This window comes from Oncorhynchus mykiss, chromosome 4 (genome assembly GCF_057628025.1).
Source record: "Oncorhynchus mykiss isolate SJ-2025 chromosome 4, ASM5762802v1, whole genome shotgun sequence".
In the NCBI taxonomy this organism is placed as follows: domain Eukaryota; kingdom Metazoa; phylum Chordata; class Actinopteri; order Salmoniformes; family Salmonidae; genus Oncorhynchus; species Oncorhynchus mykiss.
In genome coordinates, this window is record NC_143025.1 from 15,532,804 (window position 1) to 15,553,587 (window position 20,784).

A 20,784-nucleotide genomic window follows, 5' to 3' on the forward strand; every position below is an offset into this window, starting at 1 on the left:
TTCTGCTTGAAAAAGCTAGCCTTAGCTTTCCTAACTGCCTGTGTATATTTGTTGTTAACTTCCCTGAAAAGTTGCATATCACGGGGGCTATTCGATGCTAATGTAGTACGCCACAGGATGTTTTTGTGCTGGTCAAGGGCAGACAGGTCTGGAGTGAACCAAGGATTATATCTATTCCTAGTTCTACATATTTTGAATGGGGCATGCTTATTTAAGATGGTGAGGAAGGCACTTTTAAAGAATAACCATGCATCCTCTACTGACGGGATGAGGTCAATGTCATTCCAGGATACCCCGGCCAGGTCGATTAGAAAGGCCTGCTAGCAGAAGTGTTTTAGGGAGCGTTTGACAGTGATGAGGGGTGGTCGTTTGATCGCAAAGCCATTACGGATGCAGGCAATGAGGCAGTGATCTCTGAGATCTTGATTGAAAACAGCAGAGGTGTATTTGGAGGGCGAGTTAGTTAGTCTATGAGGGTGCCCATGTTTACAGATTTGGGGTTGTACCTGGTAGGTTCATTGATCATTTGTGTGAGATTGAGGGCATCAAGCTTAGATTGTAGGATGGTCGGGGTGTTAAGCATGTCCCAGTTTAGGTCACCTAGTAGCACGAGCTCAGAAGATAGATGCGGGGCAATCAATTCACATATGGTGTCGAGGGCGATCTATAGCAAGCAGCAACAGTGAGAGAATTTTTAGAAGTAGAAGCTCGAATTGTTTGGGTACAGACCTGGATAGTAAGACAGAACTGTATCTCTGCAGTAGATTGCAACACCGCCCCCTTGGCGGAAAATGTTATAGTTAGGGATGGAGATTTCAGGGTTTTTGGTGGTCTTCCTAAGCCAGGATTCAGACACGGCTAGGACATCCGGGTTGGCAGAGTGCGCTAAAGCAGTGAGTAAAACAAACTTACCGAGTAGGCTTCTAATGTTCACAAGCATGAAACCAAGGCTTTTACAGTTACAGAAGTCAACAAATGAGAGCAACTGGGGAGTGGGAGTGGAGCTAGGGACTGCAGGACCTGGATTAACCTTTACACCACCAAAGGAACAGAAGAGAAGTAGGATAAGGGTACAGCTAAAGGTTATACGAACTAGTCGTCTAACAAGTTGGGAACAGAGAGTAAAAGGAGCATGTTTCTGGGCACGATGGCATAGGTTACAGACAAAGGTAAGGTAGGATGTGAGTACATTGGAGGTAAACCTAGGCATTGAGTAATGATATATAGTCTAGAGACATTTAAACCAGGTGATGTCATTGCATATATAGGAGGTGGAACAACATGGTTGGTTAAGGCATGTTGAGCAGGGCAGAGGATCTACAGTGAAATTAGACAGTAATCACTAACCAGGACAGTAATGGAGAGGCATATTGATATTATAGAGATGCATGCGTAGCCAAGTGATCATATGGGTGCAGTGAGTGGTTGGGCTGGCTGGAGATACGGTGATTCAGACAGTTAGCAGGCCGGGGCTAATAAGCTAGCAGTTAGTAGGCCGGGGCTAACGAGCTAGTAGTTAGCAGACCGGGGCTAGCAAGCTAGCAGACCGGGGGAAGCAAGCTAGCAGTTAGCAGACCGGGTCTAGCAAGCTAGCAGTAGACGGTCAACCGTTTCTAGTCATCTCTCCTCCTTCCAGACTTTTTCTTCTTTGGACTTTATATGGCGATTGGCATCTAACTTTCAAAATAAGGTGTATTACCACAACTGACGGAAAGACCTCAGTTCATCTTTCAATCACCCACGTGGGTATAACCAATGAGGAGATGGCACGTGGGTATATGCTTCTATAAACCAATGAGGAGATGGGAGAGGCAGGACTTGAACCCCATTCAGCGTCACAAATAGAATTGACTTCTATTTTAGCACTTGGCAACGCAGACACTCGTTGGCACGCACGAGCAGTGTGGATGCAATGATTGAATAACATGTATGTGTCCCTTTGTTTTGCGACGCAAGCAGTGTGGTCAGCATGTGAGTCATCAAAATTACAATCTTGCGTTCGGGCATTTCCGGCAGTCTTCCTGGTTTTTATATGCAGGTAGCATAAATTGTGCAATTGTAAACTAACAAATAATTTTTCAAGTTAGAACCCATGTATATTTAAGCAATAAGGCACGGGGGGGATGTTGTATTTGGCCAATATACCATGGCTAAGGGCTGTTTTTATGCACGACGCAACACGGAGTGCCTGGATACAGTCCTTAGTCTTGGTATATTGGCCATATACCACAAACCCCCGAGGTGCCTTATTGCTATTATAAGCTGGTTACAAATGCAATTAGAACAGTACAAATACATGTTTTGTCATACCCATGGTATACGGTCTGATATACCACGGCTTTCAGCCAATCAGCATTCGAAACACCCAGTTTATAATTGTTAACATACAGCACCAACTACATAAATATCTGATAGGGTCTATTACCTGCTACCTGGATTTTAGTGGAGTGTGGTAGAGGTGCAGGTAGGTAGGTAGGTAGGAGAAGGGAGGAGGAGGAGGAGAGGATGAGGGGAGCCAAGGTGCTGACAAACAGCGAGAGAGGAATGGAGAAACGGAGGGAGTACTGTACTGCATCGCCCAGCAGCTGTATGGGCGTCCATGCCTCACTCAGCCTGCTCTTCTCTGCCTGTTGTCTCTCCTCCCATCTAATGAAAACGAACTATGCCCCATTACAAGAACCAAAAATGTAAACGTGGAGACATTGCACCAAATAATAGTGCACAGTAGCATGGCTGTTTTAAACCAGCCTTACAGGCCAACAAAACATCCAGGATGTGATGGTGAGATTTTAATCGTAAGAGTAGAGGCTGCTATTGTGGGGCTGGAATTAGGTCTGCATAGGTCACACACCATAACAGTTTCAATGAATAATCACATTTTCAAAACCACCATAATCCTTTGTCTGCTTGCAGCGATAGTGATACATTTAATTTAAGTTGGTTTTTCCAGCAGCAGCAACACTTCAGCTCCACTATAATGGCCCTGCTACACTACAGCCATCAGGCGTCCAGCGTTGCCGTCAGACATCAGCCGTTGAAGGAATGGTTCCTTTGAAATCAACGAAAGCTGCTATACTTGACTTCATAAATGTTAGTAAAATAACCAGTGGTGTCTAGAGGAGACCATATGCAATCAAAATATACTTTATTTCTCATTATTTCAATTCACAAGATATAATTAATGTGCGCGCCAGCCATCAAGAATGGAACCTCTGCGATTAATGACCTTGGACAGTGACGCAACGCAGGCAGTGAAGCAGCTTTCATTGATTTCAAAGGAAGCATTTCTTCAACAGCTGACGGCAATGCCTGACGCACTTATGGCTATAGTGTAGCCGGGCCGTAACAGCAACAGTAGCAGAAACCATAACAACCATAGCAGAAGCAACAACTGCAGTAGCAACAGTAGCAACAACAGTAGTAGCGACCTGAGCAGAAGCAACAACTGCAGTAGCAACAGTAGGAGCAACCATAGCAGAAGCAACAGTAGGAACAACTGCAGTAGCAACAGTAGCAACAACAGTGGCAGCGACCTGAGCAGAAGCAACAACTGCAGTAGCAACAGTAGTAGCAACCATAGCAGAAGCAACAACTGCAGTAGCAACAGTAACAGCAACCATGGCAGTAGCATGCATAGCAGCAGCAACAGAAGCAGCAGAAGCAACAATTGCAATAGCAGTAGCAACAGTAGCAGCAACAATAGGAACAACTGCATTAGCAACAGTAGCAGCAACCATATGACAAGCAACAACTGCAGTAGCAACAGTAGCAGCAACCATATGACAAGCAACAACTGTAGTAGCAACAGTAGCAGCAAACATAGCAGAAGCAACAGTAGGAACAACTGCAGTAGCAACAACTGCAGTAGCAACAGTAGCAGCAACCATAGCAGAAGCAACAGTAGGAGCAACAGTAGGAACAACTGCAGTAGCAACAGTAGCAACAACAGTAGCAGCGACCTGAGCAGAAGCAACAACTGTAGTAGCAACAGTAGCAGCAAACATAGCAGAAGCAACAGTAGGAACAACTGCAGTAGCAACAGTAGCAGCAACCATAGCAGAAGCAACAGTAGGAACAACTGCAGTAGCAACAGTAGCAACAACAGTAGCAGCGACCTGAGCAGAAGCAACAACTGCAGTAGCAACAGTAGCAGTAGCAACAGTCGCAGCAACAGCAGTAGCAACAGTAGCTGTAGAAACAACTGCAGTAGCAACAGTAGCAGCAACAGCAGTAACCACAGTAGCAACAACAGCAGTAACCACAGTAGCAGCAACAGCAGTAGCACCAGCAATGGTAGCAGTTGGCTAGCTGTGTTTAGATGCAAACTTTAGGATCGTCACTTTAAACACGTCGTTAGACCTAGTATAAACCAGCTGTGGGCTGGGATTTATTGAATCATTCTGACAAAGGCATTCCTCTGCAGCAGCTGCTCCTGCTCCTGGGGTGTCCAGACAGATTATGGAGTCACATTCAGCAAGGCCAATCGTGTAGTGTAGCAACAGTGAATACCACAACAATAGCACTGTGGTAACTGCTGCTTTAACAACAAACTGCTACTGCTGTTGAGAAATGACAGAGGCTCTCATTTCCTCAAATAAGAACAGCCATGTTTTAAAGTAATTATACATTGTCTAAGTCTAGACATAATTGGGAGATGGTTCTTTCACTATGAGTTATGGGGTCGTTACACCCAAAAGGCACCAAATTGGTGGAACACATTTTTTAAAATGATTTCACCTCATTTTAACATTCTGCCATAAAGAGCACATATTCAACTTCATAAAAATCAAGGTTTCCCATCTCAAATGGTTATTAAAGGAAAAACTAACTACAGTAAGTGCATACTAAGTTCTAAATAAAGTAACAAGGTTGACGATTTCATCTTAAATCAGCCATGAATCCCCTTCTGACAGGGGGAATGGAAGTGTGTTGTGTGCAACAGGGTGAGGCAACTGAAAGCTTCACAAAAATGTTTAATTGTTAAAATATTTATCTATGGGTAAAGGGGTTGACATGTTATGGCACTGTTACGCTATAGTCTTCAGGTGTCCGGCATTGCCGTCAGACATCAGCAGGTGAGGGACCGCTTCCTTTGAAATCAATGAAAGCTGCTACACTGAGCTCAGGTTTCATCATGTCCAATGACAGCATCCAAGCTCATGAATTGCAGAAGTTACATTTTTGAAGGCTGAAGCGTTGCGCGATCATTCGATCTTGTGAATTGAAATAATGAGAAATAAAGTTAATTTTGGCTGCATATGGCCTCCACTAGACATCACAAGTGATTTTACTAAGATTTATGAAGTCAAGGAGCTACCAGCAAGCAGAAACTCTAGCTAGCAATCTATCTACATTGACTGTATTCACTATGTAAGCAAAAGCAACATGTGTAATTTAGAGGATAATTTAGTAATAACACTAGCAACAATTTAAGGGTACTTGAGAAAAACTGGACCAAAGCTATTGTACTAACGCATAATCAATGAATATGGTACAGTACAGTAGGGGAAAATAGAATAAAGATGCTCTTCCTCTCTGCTCTCAAAACAACGCACTCTCTGTAACATGCTGACTAGACCAGGTACCCTCATGCGCCATCGCACCCATGTTGATTTTGTCCATCCACACCAGGCGCAGGTAGTTATTTTACCTGAAATGCACAAGGTCCTTTTTTCTGGATCTTTGTAGAATTTTGACCCATTTTGAGTCACACAAAATCATGTGTTCTCTGCTCCGACATTTATTTCACAGATAAAAAGGGAAACCTAGGGCCTTCTGAGTGGCACAGCGGTCTAAGGCACTGCATCGCAGTGCTAGAGGCTTCACTACAGACCTGGGTTCGATCCCAGGCTGTGTCGCAGCTGGCCGTGTCTGGGACATCCATGAGGCGGCGCACAATTGGCCCAGCATCGTCCGGGTTAGGGGAGGGTTTGGCCGGCCGGGATGTCCTTGTGTTAGGCCGGGCGCATGCACGCTGACCGTACTGTGTTACCTCTGACACATGGGTGTGGCTGGCTTCCAGGTTAAGTGAGCAGTGCGGCTTGGCATGGTCGTGTTTCGGAGGACGCGTGGCTCTCGACCTTCGCATCTCCATAGGGGAGTTGCAGCGACGGGACAAGACTGTAGCTACCAATTGGGAGAGAAAAGTACACACCAAAAAAATTAAATGGGAAAACATAGTAATTTCTTCTTCTTCTTCTGTGGACTTTATATGGTGATAGGCAACCAACTTCAAGGTGCATTACCACCACCAACTGGATTGTAGTGTGAACCTCAGTTCATCTTTCAATCGCCCACGTGGGTATATGCTCCTAAAAACCAATGAGGAGATGGGAGAGGCGGGACTTGCAGCACGTCAAGAGTCAAAAATAGAACCAAGTTTGTAGAATTTTTCCCCGTTTTGAGTCACACAAAATCGTGTGTTCTCTACTCCAACAATTATTTCACAGATAACACTTCAATGGAGTGTTGCCCACTCAGTTCTCCACTACAAAACACCAGCAAATGCCCAAAACGAGCTCACCTGCTTTTACACTATGATTTCATTATTAGATAGATGTTCAATGTTCCTTTTGAAAAAAATATTTTAAAAGGAATAGTTTCACCATAATAAAACAAGGAACAGATGTACACTACATTAACAAAAGTATGTGGACACCTGCTCGTTGAACATCTCATTCCAGAATCATGGGCATTAAAATGGGCATTAAAATGGAGTTGCCCCCTTTGGTGCTATAACAGCCTTCACTCTTCTGGGAAGGTATTCCTCTAGATGTTGGAACATTGCTGCGGGGACTTGCTTCCATTCAGCCACAAGAGCATTAGTGAGGTCGGGCACTGATGTTGGGCGATTAGGCCTGGCTCGCAGTCAATGTTCCAATTCATCCCAAAGTTGTTTGGGGTTGAGGTCAGGGCTCTGTGCAGGCCAGTCAAGTTCTTCCACACTGATTTTGACAAACTATTTCTGTATGGACCTCGCTTTGTGCATGGGGGCATTGTCATGCTCAAACAGGAAAGGACCTTCCAGAAACTGTTCCACAAAGTTGGAAGTACAGAATCGTCTAAAATGTTCGGGCTAGACTCCTTAGTTCCAGTGAAGGAACTTTATGCTGTAGCGTTAAGATTTCCCTTCACTGGAACTAAGGGGTCTAGCCCGAACCATGAAAAACTACCCCAGACCATTATTCCTCCTCCATCAAACTTTACAGGTGGCACTATGCATTGTGGCAGGTAGCTTTCTCCTGGCATCCCCACAACCCCGCCCCCTTGGGTTGTGCCGTGGCGGAGATCTTTGTGGGCTATACTCGGCCTTGTCTCAGTATGATAAGTTGGTGGTTGAAGATATCCCTCTAGTGGTGTGGGGGCTGTGCTTTGGCAAAGTGGGTGGGGTTATATCCTGCCTGTTTGACCCTGTCCGGGGGTATCATCGGATGGGGCCACAGTGTCTCCTGACCCCTCCTGTCTTAGCCTCCAGTATTTCTGCTGCAGTAGTTTATGTGTCGGGGGGCTAGGGTCAGTCTGTTATATCTGGAGTACTTCTCCTGTCTTATCCGGTGTCCTGTGTGAATTTAAGTATGCTCTCTCTAATTCTCTCTTTCTTTATTTATTTATTTCTCTCTCGGAGGACCTGAGCCCTAGGACCATGCCTCAGGACTACCTGGCATGATGACTCCTTGCTGTCCGCAGTCCACCTGGCCGTGCTGCTCCAGTTTCAACTGTTCTGCCTGCAACTATGGAACCCTGACCTGTTCACCGGACGTGCTACCTGTCCAAGACCTGCTATTTTCAACTCCCTAGAGACAGCAGGAGTGGTAGAGATACTCTTAATGATCGGCTATGAAAAGCCAACTGACATTTACTCCTGAGGTGCTGACTTGTTGCACTCTCGACAACTACTGTGATGATTATTATTTGACCATGCTGGTTTATGAACACATTTATGAACATTTGAACATCTTGGCCATGTTCTGTTATAATATCCACCCGGCACAGCCAGAAGAGGACTGGCCACCCCTCATAGCCTGGTTCCTCTCTAGGTTTCTTCCTAGGTTTTGGCCTTTCTAGGGAGTTTTTCCTAGCCACCGTGCTTCTACACCTGCATTGCTTGCCGTTTGGGGTTTTAGGCTGGGTTTCTGTACAGCACTTTGAGATATCAGCTGATGTAAGAAGGGCTATATAAATCAATTTGATTTGATCCATCAAACCCAGATTCGTCTTTAGGACTGCCAGATGGTGAAGCGTGATTCATCACTCCAGAGAATGCGTTTCCACTGCTCCAGAGTCCAATGGGGGAAAGATTTACACCACTTCAGCCACAGCTTGGTATTACGCAGGGTTATCTTAGGCTTGTGTGTGCCCGCTCAGACATGGAAACCCATTTCATGAAGCTCCCAACAAGTAGTTATTGTGCTGATGTTGCTTCCAGAGGCAGTTTGGAACTCGATAGTAAGTGTTGCAACCGAGGACAGATGATTTTTATGTGCTACGCTCTTCACCACTCAGCAGTCCCATTCTGTGAGCTTGTGTGGCCTGTCACTTCGAGACTGAGACGTTGTTGCCCCTAGACGTTTCCACTTCACAATAACAGCACTTACAGTTGACCAGGGCAGCTCTAGCAGGGTAGAAATTTGACGAACTGACTTCGGGGCAAAAAAGTACACCACAAAAAAAAGGGGGGGGAAACATAGTTTTCTTCTTCTGTGGACTTTATATGGTGATTGGCAACCGGGGCAGCTCTAGCAGGGTTGAAATTTGACAAACTGAAATCGGGGCAAAAAAGTACACAACCCCCAAAAAAGGGAAAAAAACTTGTTGGAAAAGTGGCACCCTATGACGATGCCACATTGAAAGACACTGAGCTCTTCAATAAGGCCATTATATTGCCAATGTTTGTTTATGGAGATGCATGGCTGTGTACTCGATTTTATACACCTGTCAGCAACAGGTGTGTCAGAAATAGCTGAATCCACTCATTTGAAGGGGTGTCCACATACTTTTGTATATATAGCGTATGTGAGTCACTATTCACTTGAAATAAATAATAATCTTCAGAAATGACTTTCTCAAAGAAACAAAGTAACTAGGGTTTAACAATGATGGTGAAAATCTTGGGGTTGAGTGGGTTAAAATCTTCCTTGAAGTCACAGAGGGTCATGTCAAAATGCTGAATTTTGGTGCTAGTAAGACTTTATTCAATACATATGGAAATGTCTGCTTTACACAAAATTAGAACCTACATTTTTGCAGCATTACCGCAAAAATGGGAGAGGCAAGTGGAAGAGGGAAAAAGTAAGGAACTTGTCTGTCGGCCTTTAAAGACCAAAATTGGCTGAAGAAAATTGTAATACATAAAAAGGTATAGCAGTTTCATTTAAGGACCAAAACGTTTACAGCTGTGCCATATAGATTGCAAAATAGTTGGGAAGAGATTTTCAATGTGCCAATTCCATGGCTCATGGTTTATGAACTGTTACACAAAAGAATGCTTGATTAGAGTTTTTCAATTTCAATTATTATACAAAATGATATTATACAAAATTCTTGCAACCAATATAATGTTGTATATATGGAGGATACAACCATCTCAGCTTGAAGAGACAGAATCATTAGATCATTTGTTTTGGTACTGTCCATACAGTATGTAGCTTGTTTTTGGTCGCAGGTTTAGGAACGGCTGAAGAATTGCAACATTTACCTGGAGTTAGCACTGCTGGGTGATTTAAAAGTCATAGTCAATCGATCAATAATATAATAATACTCTTAGTAAAAATGTTCATCTTTAATTTGCAATATGTAGAATCTATGAGAATACAAGGATTCAGAACGTTTGTGAAACATCAGGGCACAGTTGAAAAATATATGGCAAATAGAAATCCAAACTTGATGGTTTTCACTGTTCAGAGAGATGGGAGGGGTTGAAGGATGGGACTAAAAACAAACGAGAGAACTATTGTAAAATATACTGTGTCTGTAAAATGTATATAGTATGTATAAGCTGGAAGTAGAAGACTAAGTGTTGTTGTCCATGAGTTTACTCCAATTAGGGGAGGGATGATAGGGTTAGGGGAATATAATAAAGGAAAATATATACACAAAATATATATATTTTACATATAAAAAAACAAACTTCATTAATATTCATAATCTGATTGATTGACTTCTCCATGTGGTCTATATTAAAGGGCACCTCATTTAATATAACAGGCTTTTACGATTCAATATTGGTGAACAATTTATACTTAAAATATCAAAAGGCACTAATTTCATGGAATGACCCCATAGCAGTAAAGGCTATAAGGGAATGTGTGGTTCATGCCCTTAATGAGGCTGAACCTTGACTCGCCTGTAGGCCTCACTCCTGGGTCTCTTGGTTCCTGCCTTTGGGCGGCTTGTCCTCAGTTCCCCAGTCATGGTCCTATCTGAAACACAATACAACGACGGCTATAAAGTCACATTAAGTTAGAGGTTTAGTAATGTCAGGTGTTAGGACAGCTGTTGACCTCGTAAAGCAAACCCCTGGGGAAACTGGAATAGAGTTGGACAGGTGAGCAGAGTGGGCTGCCAGATGCACGCACACACACACACACACACTCTCACAGAAGGACAAATTAACCAGAGGACTCTGAGCCTAATTGCCCTCTGTATGCCAGAGTCAAATTAATAGCTTTTCACAGTTGTGTTGCTTCATTCCTTCCAACTTGTACCTGTCTGTCAATGCAGAGTTCTCTCTCTCTCAAAGGGCATGGGACACCGTACTTCCTTTATTTTTTTTCTACTGACACTATAGCGCTCCATACTCCCTCAACTTCACCCAGAGGCCTGACTGACAGGCAGCTGGCCCTCTCTCTACTTCCTCCCTGTTGCCCTACCTGTCCATCCAGCATCCCTTGTCAGTCCAAACAAAATGTAGAATTCATACAAACATACACATTGCAGTATAAATGTTTATTGCTAGAATTTGATAGTTTGACATTGATATCTACTTAGGTGTCAACTATCTACTTAGGACTGCACATCTCTGTCCAAATGGCAGGCAGCATTACACAGCCCAATAGCAGTCGTAAATCAGACTCCGGCACAGCACACAGCCCAATGTTGAACAGCAGTCGCACTATACATCAGACTCTGGCAGCGGCCCAAAGCCCACCCTTACAGAAATGACACCCCATGACAGCCTTGTTTATGACAGAAAGGCACTCTTCTGTTTGTGGTGCATTACTGTTTTAGTGCAGGGTTTATGAGCACCATCGCCTGCCATCTGTTAGCTGCTGCCATGGCACTTTTAATCGCCCAACCCCGGAGATCAATATCGCTGTCGGGTCACGGGAATGCTCACAGCTTGGTAATGGGTAATTACGCATCATTGACTGAATGATTAGCGTTATTTATTTATTATTCCCTTGTATTGTTGGGAAACATATAGCACAGAAGGAGGAGAGAGGGAGATGAGATATATAATGCACTGTGGTTATTAATTATATGGAGACATTGAGCCTGCCTTTTGGACAAAAACGTGCAGTATTGGCCTAATTCCTCAACTAAACTGATTGAAGTGGATTGAACAGGTGACATCCATAAGGGATCATAGCTTTCACTTGGATTCACCTGGTCAGTCTGTCATGGAAGAGCAGGTGTTCCTAATGTTTTGTACACTCAGTGTATATTATGCACTGTGATTATTAATTATACAGAGACATTTATGTATTCTGCCCTACCAAGCAAAAAGGCAGTTCCACAGAGCATGGAACTGAGAAAAACAGATTTTATTTACCTTGGTTTCACAGTAACTTTATGCAGTTACTGCTAACATGACCCCCATGTTCTCCAAAACATAATACAATAGAGGCAGGATACTTCTCCACATGATTGAGCATGCATTTAATGTAATGTAGTTACTGCCTTTTTGCTTGGTAGTGCAGTATTGTGGTTAGAGTAAAATAACAGCAGGTTATATATGAGTGGTAAATAGAAGCGTGTCTGTTTATTATAATATGATTAAACTATATTAGTAGGCTGAATCCTCATACATACAGGCTACTAAACCCCCTAAAGATAAGCAATAAGCAAAATGATAATGTGGAAATCAATTGCATTTTGCAAGTATAACAGAGTGCATTCTGTTCTGCCAAAAGCGGAGATCGAACTAGCAACCTTTTGCACAACAACACACAAAACTACATTCACCCCCCTTTAACCTCCTCCCTTTAACCGGACAGAGCCCAACTGTGGATGGGGGTCACAGATCCTTTGTAAGGAAATTATGTTTTGCCCTGAGCTGGGATGCCCTGAGCAGCAACATTCTGCACAACTTCTAACATGCTGCAGGCGAGTTTACATCCACTACACAAGGGTCACGCAAGGGTCTCACTCTCTCACACACACACACACACACACACACACACACACACACACACACACACACACACACACACACACACACACACACCTGTCCTTCTCAGTGTGTGAGTGACAGATGCTTCCTTTACTTTGGCCCAAGCTGCAGAATCTGATCGATTCTTGGCAGATACTTATCTACATAGCCTCTTCAATAACCTCAGCTCACCAACCTCTCACCCACACACACAAACTACATTCTAGACATGCTTCAGTCAGTGTACTACGAGGCACCCCTTTTATTGCACAGATAGTCAAGCATCCTTGATCAGATGTTGTCAGGTATCTGTGCATGGAATATGTGTTAGTAGAGCTCATCAAAGGATAAGACTTCTCACCTAAAGTTCAGGCACAATAAACATACAGTATCTAACACCAATTAGATATGCGCTGATGCATCATCAATGTGCTTTCTTACTAACACAGAAACACACAGACACAACTACACACAGAGAGAGAGAGGCAGACTGCCCTATACTCACGTCTTAGGCTGTGATATTCACTCTTGAACAGGGTCATACCGGGGGGGGCAGTGAGAGAGAGGGGGGCAGTGGGAGAGAGCGCAGAGGAATGCCTTGAAACGAGCAGAATCAGTGGAGGCTCTCCTCTTTTAATCTCTCCTTCCCAGTGCCTCCCTTCAACCCTGACAAAGAGAAGAGGTGACTGTTCACTATGGAATCAATGACCATGCTCTAAGAACAGTACCAGCGGGATGTACCATGTCAAGCTCCACAGTGGGGTGGTGGGCTGACCCACTCTGTAACAGGCAGGGGGGTGCTGTGTGGACTGGAGAGAATGCTATAGCTGTGTGGTTGCTTGTACTGTATGTCACAACCACACAGAGCACTCAGGAATTATCACTGTTTATTGTAGTAGCAAAGGAAATGGAGAAATACAGGCTGTGCCGAGGGAGAGGAGAGAGGACAGATCCTTGAGAAAAGACAGGCAGCACAGATGGAGGCTGTGGAAAAAACTAATGTTGTGGATCAGAGTCAGACACAAAGAGAAGTACTAGAGTCAGGGCCACCTCACAGGAAAAATATTTTAGTTTAAATCTGCACATTAGTTTTACAACTAATTTCCTACAATTCTACCAATTTTGTCATTTATTTTTTATTTATTTCACCTTTATTTAACCAGGTAGGCTAGTTGAGAACAAGTTCTCATTTACAACTGTGACCTGGCCAAGATAAAGCATAGCAATTCGACACATTCAACACAGTTACACATGGAATAAACAAAACATAGTCAATAATACAGTAGAACAAAAGAAAACAACAAGTCTATATACAGTGTGTGCAAATGAGGTAAGATAAGGGAGTTAAGGCAATAAATAGGCCACGGTGGCGAAGTAATTACAAAATAGCAATTAAACACTGGAATAGTAGATGTGCAGAAGATGAATGTGCAAGTAGAGATACTGGGATGCAAAGGAGCAAGATAAATAAATAAATACAGTATGGGGATGAGGTAGGTAGATTGGATGGGGTATTTACAGTTGGGCTATGTACAGGTGCAGTGATCTGTGAGCTGCTCTGACAGCTGATGCTTAAAGCTAGTGAGGGAGATATGAGTCTCCAGCTTCAGAGATTTTTGCAGTTCTTTCCAGTCAATGGCAGCAGAGAACTGGAAGGAGAGGGGGCCAACGGAGGAATTGGCTTTGGGGGTGACCAGTGAGGTATATCTGCTGGAGCGTGTGCTACGAGTGGGTGCTGCTATGGTGACCAGTGAGCTGAGAAGGCGGGGCTTTACCTAGCAGAGACTTGTAGATAACCTGTAGCCAGTGGGTTTGGCGACGAGTATGAAGCGAGGGCCAACCAACGAGAGCGTACAGGTCGCAATGGTGGGTAGTGTATGGGCGTTGGTGACAAAACGGATGGCACTGTGAGAGACCTCATCCAGTTTGTTGAGTAGAGTGTTAGAGGCTATTTTATAGATGACATCACCGAAGTCGAGGATCGGTAGGACGGTCAGTTTTACGAGGGTATGTTTGGCAGCATGAGTGAAGGATGCTTTGTTGCAATATAGGAAGCCAATTCTAGATTTCATTTTGGATTGGAGATGCTTAATGTGAGTCTGGAAGGAGAGTTTACAGTCTAACCAGACACCTAGGTATTTGTAGTTGTCCACGTATTCTAAGTCAGAGCCGTCCAGAGTAGTGATGCTGGACGGGCGGGCAGGTGTGGGCAGTGATCGGTTGAATAGCATGCATTTAGTTTTACTTGCATTTAAGAGCAGTTGGAGACCACGGAAGGAGAGTTGTATGGCATTGAAGCTTGTCTGGAGTTAGTTAACACAGTGTCCAAAGAGGGGACAGAAGTATACAGAATCGTGTCGTCTGCGTAGAGGTGTATCAGATTTTCACCAGCAGAAAGAGGAACATCATTGATGTATACAGAGAAGAGAGTCGGCCCGAGGATTGAACCCTGTGGCACCATAGAGACTGCCAGAGGTCCGGACAACAGGCCCTCCGATTTGACACACTGAACTCTATCAGAGAAGTAGTTGGTGAACCAGGCGAGGCAATCATTTGAGAAACCAAGGCTGTCGAGTCTGCCAATAAGAATGTGGTGATTGACAGAGTCGACAGCCTTGGCCAGGTCGATGAATACGGCTGCACAGTAATGTCTCTTATCGATGGCGGTTATGATGTCGTTTAGGACCTTGAGCGTGGCTGAGGTGCACCCATGACCAGCTCTGAATCCAGATTGCATAGCGGAGAAGGTACGGTGGGATTCGAAATGGTTGGTAATCTGTTTGTTAACTTGGCTTTCGAAGACCTAAGAAAGACAGGGTAGGATAGATATAAGTTTGTAGCAGTTTGGGACTAGAGCGTCACCCCCTTTGAAGAGGGGGATGGCAGCGGCAGCTTTTCAATCTTTGGGAATCTCAGACGATACGAAAGAGAGGTTGAACAGGCTAGTAATAGGGGTTGCAACAATTTTGGCAGATCATTTTAGAAAGAGAGGGTCCAGATTGTCTAGCCCTGCTGATTTGTAGGGGTCCAGATTTTGCTGCTCTTTCAGAACATCAGCTATCTGGATTTGGGTGAAGGAGAAATGGTGGGGGCTTGGGCTGGTTGCTGTGGAGGGTGCCGGACAGTTTACCGGGGTAGGGGTAGCCAGGTCGAAAGCAGGGCCAGAGGTAGAGAAATGCTTATTGAAATTCTCAATTATAGTGGATTTATCGGTGGTGACAGTGTTTCCTAGCCTCAGAGCAGTGGGAGGAGGTGCTCATATTCTCCATGGACTTAAAAGTGTCCCAGAACTTTTTTGAGTTTGTACTACAGGATGCAAATTTCTGTTTGAAAAAGCTAGCCTTAGCTTTCCTAACTGCCTGTGTATATTTGTTGTTAACTTCCCTGAAAAGTTGCATATCACGGGGGCTATTCGATGCTAATGCAGAACGCACAGGATGTTTTTGTGCTTGTCAAGGGCAGACAGGTCTGGAGTGAACCAAGGACTATATCTATTCCTAGTTCTACATTTTTTGAATGGGGCATGCTTATTTAAGATGGTGAGGAAGGCACTTTTAAAGAATAGCCAGGCATCATCTACTGACGGGATGAGGTCAATGTCATTCCAGGATACCCGGGCCAGGTCGATTAGAAAGGCCTGCTCGCAGAAGTGTTTTAGGGAGCGTTTGACAGTGATGAGGGATGGTCGTTTGATCGCAGACCAATTACGGATGCAGGCAATGAGGCAGTGATCGCTGAGATCTTGGTTGAAAACAGCAGAGGTGTATTTGGAGGGCGAGTTAGTTAGGATGACATCTATGAGGGTGCCCGTGTTTACGGATTTGGAGTTGTACCTGGTAGGTTCATTGATAATTTGTGTGAGATTGAGGGCATCAAGCTTGGATTGTAGGATGGCCGGGGTGTTAAGCATGTCCCAGTTTAGGTCACCTAGTAGCACCAGCTCAGAAGATAGATGGCGGTCAATCAATTCACATATGGCATCGAGGGCACAGCTGGGGGCAGAGGGAGGTCTATAGCAAGCGGTAACAGTGAGAGACTTGTTTCTGGAAAGGTGGATTTTTAGAAGTAGAAGCTCTAATTGTTTGGGTACAGACTTTGATAGTAATACAGAACTCTGCAGGCTATCTTTGCAGTAGATTGCAACACCGCCCCCTTTGGCAGTTCTATCTTGGCGGAAAGTGTTATAGTTAGCGATGGAGATTTCAGAGTTTTTGGTGGTTTTCCTAAGCCTGGATTCAGACACGGCTAAGACATCCGGGTTGGCAGAGTGTGCTAAAGCAGTGAGTAAAACAAACTTAGGGAGTAGGCTTCTAATGTTAACAAGCATGAAACCAAGGCTTTTACGGTTACAGAAGTCAACAAATGAGAGCAACTGGGGAGTGGGAGTGGAGCTAGGGACTGCAGGACCTGGATTAACCTCTACATCACCAGAGGAACAGAGGAGAAGTAGGTTAAGGGTACGGCTAAATGCTATACAAGCTGGCCGTCTAGCACGTTCAGAACAGAGAGTAAAAGGAGCAGGTTTCTGGGCACGATAGCATAGATTCAAGGCATAGTGTACAGACAAAGGTAAGGTAGGATGTGAGTACATTGGAGGTAAACCTAGGCATTGAGTAATGATGAGAGAGATATAGTCTCTAGAGACGTTTAAACCAGGTGATGTCATCGCATATGTAGGAGGTGGGACAACATGGTTGGTTAAGGCATATTGAGCGGGGCTAGAGGCTCTACAGTGAAATAAGACAGTAATCACTAACCAGAACAGTAATGGACGAGGCATATTGATTTTAGAGAGAGGCATGCATAGCCAAGTGAACGTATGGGTCCAGTGAGTGGTTGGGCTGACTGGGGACACGGTGATTCAGACAGTTAGCATGGGGTGGAGATATATATTTTTTTTACAGTTTTACTTATGCCATGTTAATAATATCTGAGTGAGAATGACTAACAAAATTAATGTGGGTCCCCTGGAGGTCAGGGCCCCTGGGTACATGCTTGCTCCTTGTCTCTAAATCGCAATAGTAAGTTGAGTCCCCAACTGAGTAAAAAAAGAAAAAGAAAAAAGAACAGATGTTGCAGTTTTAAACAAAGTTTTCTGCAGTTCTACAATTTTTGTCATGGGGCGGAGAGCTTTGCGTTGCAATTTTATTACACATGTAATGCTTTTTTTTAAATGCCATGGGGTGGAGATAAAAATATATTTTAAGTTAATTCCTTGCAATTCTACACATTTTGCCATGACTTATGCCATGTTAATATCTCAGTGAGTGTGACTAACAAAATCTATAGGGGCCCCCTGGAGGTCATGGCCCCTGGGCACGTGCCCTGCGTGACAGGTCGGTATTGGGCCATGAAAGTTGAATGAAAGTTTAGATAGCTGACATGGCTAATTGTGTGAGGACAGACGCTGGGAGACTAGAAGCAAGTACAGGAAGTGAAGATTTAAATGATAAACAGACATGACAAAACAAGAACAGCGTCTGGACAGGGGGAACAAAACAACAAGCCAGGGTTTCCCAAACTCGGTCCTGCACGTTTTGTTTTTGTTGCCATAACACTACACAGCTGATTCAAATAATCCAAGCTTGATGATGAGTTGGTTATTTGAGTCAGCTGTGCAATGCTAGGACAAAAAAACATACAGGGGGGACAGCACTAAGTTTGGGAAACACTGCCCTAAGTGACCGCATATGTCGCTTATGTCTGAAACTAGATTTCAAGCACCAACTCACTCACTGGATTCAATGTGCTGCAATACAAAACAAGAGAAGACATGTATGCTACTATGCAGAAGAAGACTTGTATGCTACTGTGCAGTATAAGAATTAAGTGACTGGGGCCAACTGGTCATAATCTTGATTGCAGTCTCCATCTCTTGATAAAGCATTCTTCAGGTTCATCACTGACAGTCATCTAGAGAATTCAACAGCAGTTGCTAGCTAGACTGGTTCTAGAAAAGTGCCTCATCATCAACCTGTGAAAGACGAATGCAGGACAGACGGACGGGAGATTCTCTCTGTGTAAGAACAGTCTCATCTCTTCACTCACAGAGGTTTGCCCCAGAATGGTCATCCTTATTTTTCACTCTCTGTCTCTCGCTCCCATCTCTTTCTTCATCTCTCTCTATAACGTGACTGCCCCCCCCTCTTTATGTCCATCTCACTTAGCCGTGTCAGCAATACTCACTCCGAAAACACCATGCAGTCGTTTCATCTTTCATGCAGCGGAACAACAGAGGGAATCGCATGAGCGACATCAAAGCTCAGTCAAGTCAGAGACACTCCCACCCTCCCTCCCCTCTGTCTCACACACCGTTCCTTCAGACAAAAATACAGAGATTAAAGTTGAATACACTAAGTTGACTGTGCCTTTAAAAAGCCTGGAAAATTCCCCAAAATTATGTCATGGCTTTAGAAGCTTCTGATAGGCTAATAGACATAATTTGAGTCAATTGGAGGTGTACCTGTGGATGTATTTCAAGGTCTACCTTCAAATTCAGTGCCTCTTTGCTTGACATCATGGGAAAATCAAAAGAAATCAGCCAAGACCTCAGAAAAACATTGTAGACCTCCACAAGTCTAGTTCATCCTTGGGAGCAACTTCCAAATGCATGAAGGTACCACGTTCATCTGTACAAACAATAGTATGCAAATATAAACAACATGTGACCACGCAGCCGCCATACCGCTCAGGAAGGAGACGCGTTCTGTCTCCTAGAGATGAACGTACTTTGGTGAGAAAAGTGCAAATCAATCCCAGAACAACAGCAAAGGACCTTGTGAAGATGCTGGAGGAAACAGGTACAAAAGTATCTATATCCACAGTAAAACAAGTCCTATATCGAGATAACCTGAAAGGCGATTAAGCAAGGAAGAAACCACTGCTTCAAAACCGCCATAAAAAAGCCAGACTACAGTTTGCAACTGCACATGGGGACAAAGATCGTACTTTTTTTGAGAAATGTCCTCTGGTCTGATGGAACAAAAATTGAACTGTTTGGCCATAATGACCATTGTTATGTTTGGAGGAAAAAGGGGAAGGCTTGCAAGCCAAAGAACACCATCCCAACCGTGAAGCATGGGGGTGGCAGAATCATGTGTGGGGGTGCTTTGCTGCAGGAGGGACTGGTGCACTTCACAAAGTAGATGGCGTCATGAGAAAGGAAAATGATGTGGATATATTGAAGCAACATCTCAAGACATCAGTTAAAGTTAAAGCTTGGTCGCAAATGGGTCTTCCAAATGGACAATGACCCCAAGCATACTTCCAAAGTTGTGGCAAAATGGCTTAAGGACAACAAAGTCAAGGTATTGGAGTGGCCATCACAAAGCCCTGACCTCAATCTCATAGAACATTTGGGGGCAGAACTGAAAAGCGTGTGCGAGCAAGGAGGCCTACAAACCTTACTCAGTTACACCAGCTCTGTCAGGAGGAATGGGCCAAAATTCACACAACTTATTGTGGGAAGCTTGTGGAAGGCTACACAAAACGTTTGACACAAGTTAAACAATTTAAAGGCAATGCTACCAAATACTAATTGAGTGTATGTAAACTTCTGACCCATTGGGAATGTGATGAAATAAATAAAAGCTGAAATAAATAATTCTCTCCACTTTTACTCTGACATTTTACATTCATAAAATAAAGTGGTGATCCTAACTGACCTAAGACAGGGAATATTTTACTTGGATTAAATGTCAGGAATTGTGAAAACTGAGTTTAAATGTATTTGGCTAAGGTGTATGTAAATTTCCGACTTCAACTGTATGTACATGCCCTCAGTACCATGCCTATATACATTTAAAAACTGTTCAGTTACATACATACAGTACCAGTCAAAAGTTTGGACAGACCTACTCATCCAAGGATTGTTCTTTATTTTTACTATTTTCTACATTGTAGAATAAAATTGAAGACCTCAAAACTATGAAATAACTATGTCGTCTCACTATTATTCTACAAGGTAGAAAATTGAAAGAAAGAAAAAACCTGGAATGGGTAGGTTTGTCCAAACGTTTGACTTGTACTGCACATACATCTCAAAGTTAAGAAATACACAACTACACTTTAGACGCACACACACTAAGATCAATGACTGCACACTGTCGAGCCAATGATATCGACCATCAGCTAACTCCATTTTAATTAGAAAATCAATTTAATGATTACATTTTAATTAAACTCGTCCTATCTAATTAAGATATGATGATATTGAGTGGATTGTGGTCTCTTGAGTTTATTTATTTATCTGTGACGTTTACCCCTGTCAGCCAGTCCTTATCACTACCAGTGCACATACAATGCATTCCACTGAGGATATGCTGCTATCAACTGAAAAACATAGCATCTCTGGTTTAAAATGAGGTTGAAAGTTCCAATGGATGCAAACTGGAAAACATAGTGGAGATCACCTT

At 43.6% G+C, this 20,784-nt stretch overlaps 1 protein-coding gene across 1 annotated transcript in view; it reads right to left on the minus strand.

Moving 5' to 3' along the window:
• The window catches only part of LOC110521370 (RNA-binding Raly-like protein), a 61,170-nt gene extending 48,068 nt beyond the window's left edge, over positions 1 to 13,102 (minus strand). Inside the window, exons 1-2 of the mRNA XM_021598874.3 lie at positions 12,876 to 13,102; positions 10,343 to 10,418 (exon numbers count right to left, since the gene is read on the minus strand). Coding sequence (XP_021454549.1) covers positions 10,343 to 10,418; positions 12,876 to 12,912 — 113 coding nt within the window. The 5' untranslated portion in view covers positions 12,913 to 13,102. The remainder of the gene's footprint in view (positions 1 to 10,342; positions 10,419 to 12,875) is intronic.
• Positions 13,103 to 20,784: the final 7,682 nt, after the last annotated feature.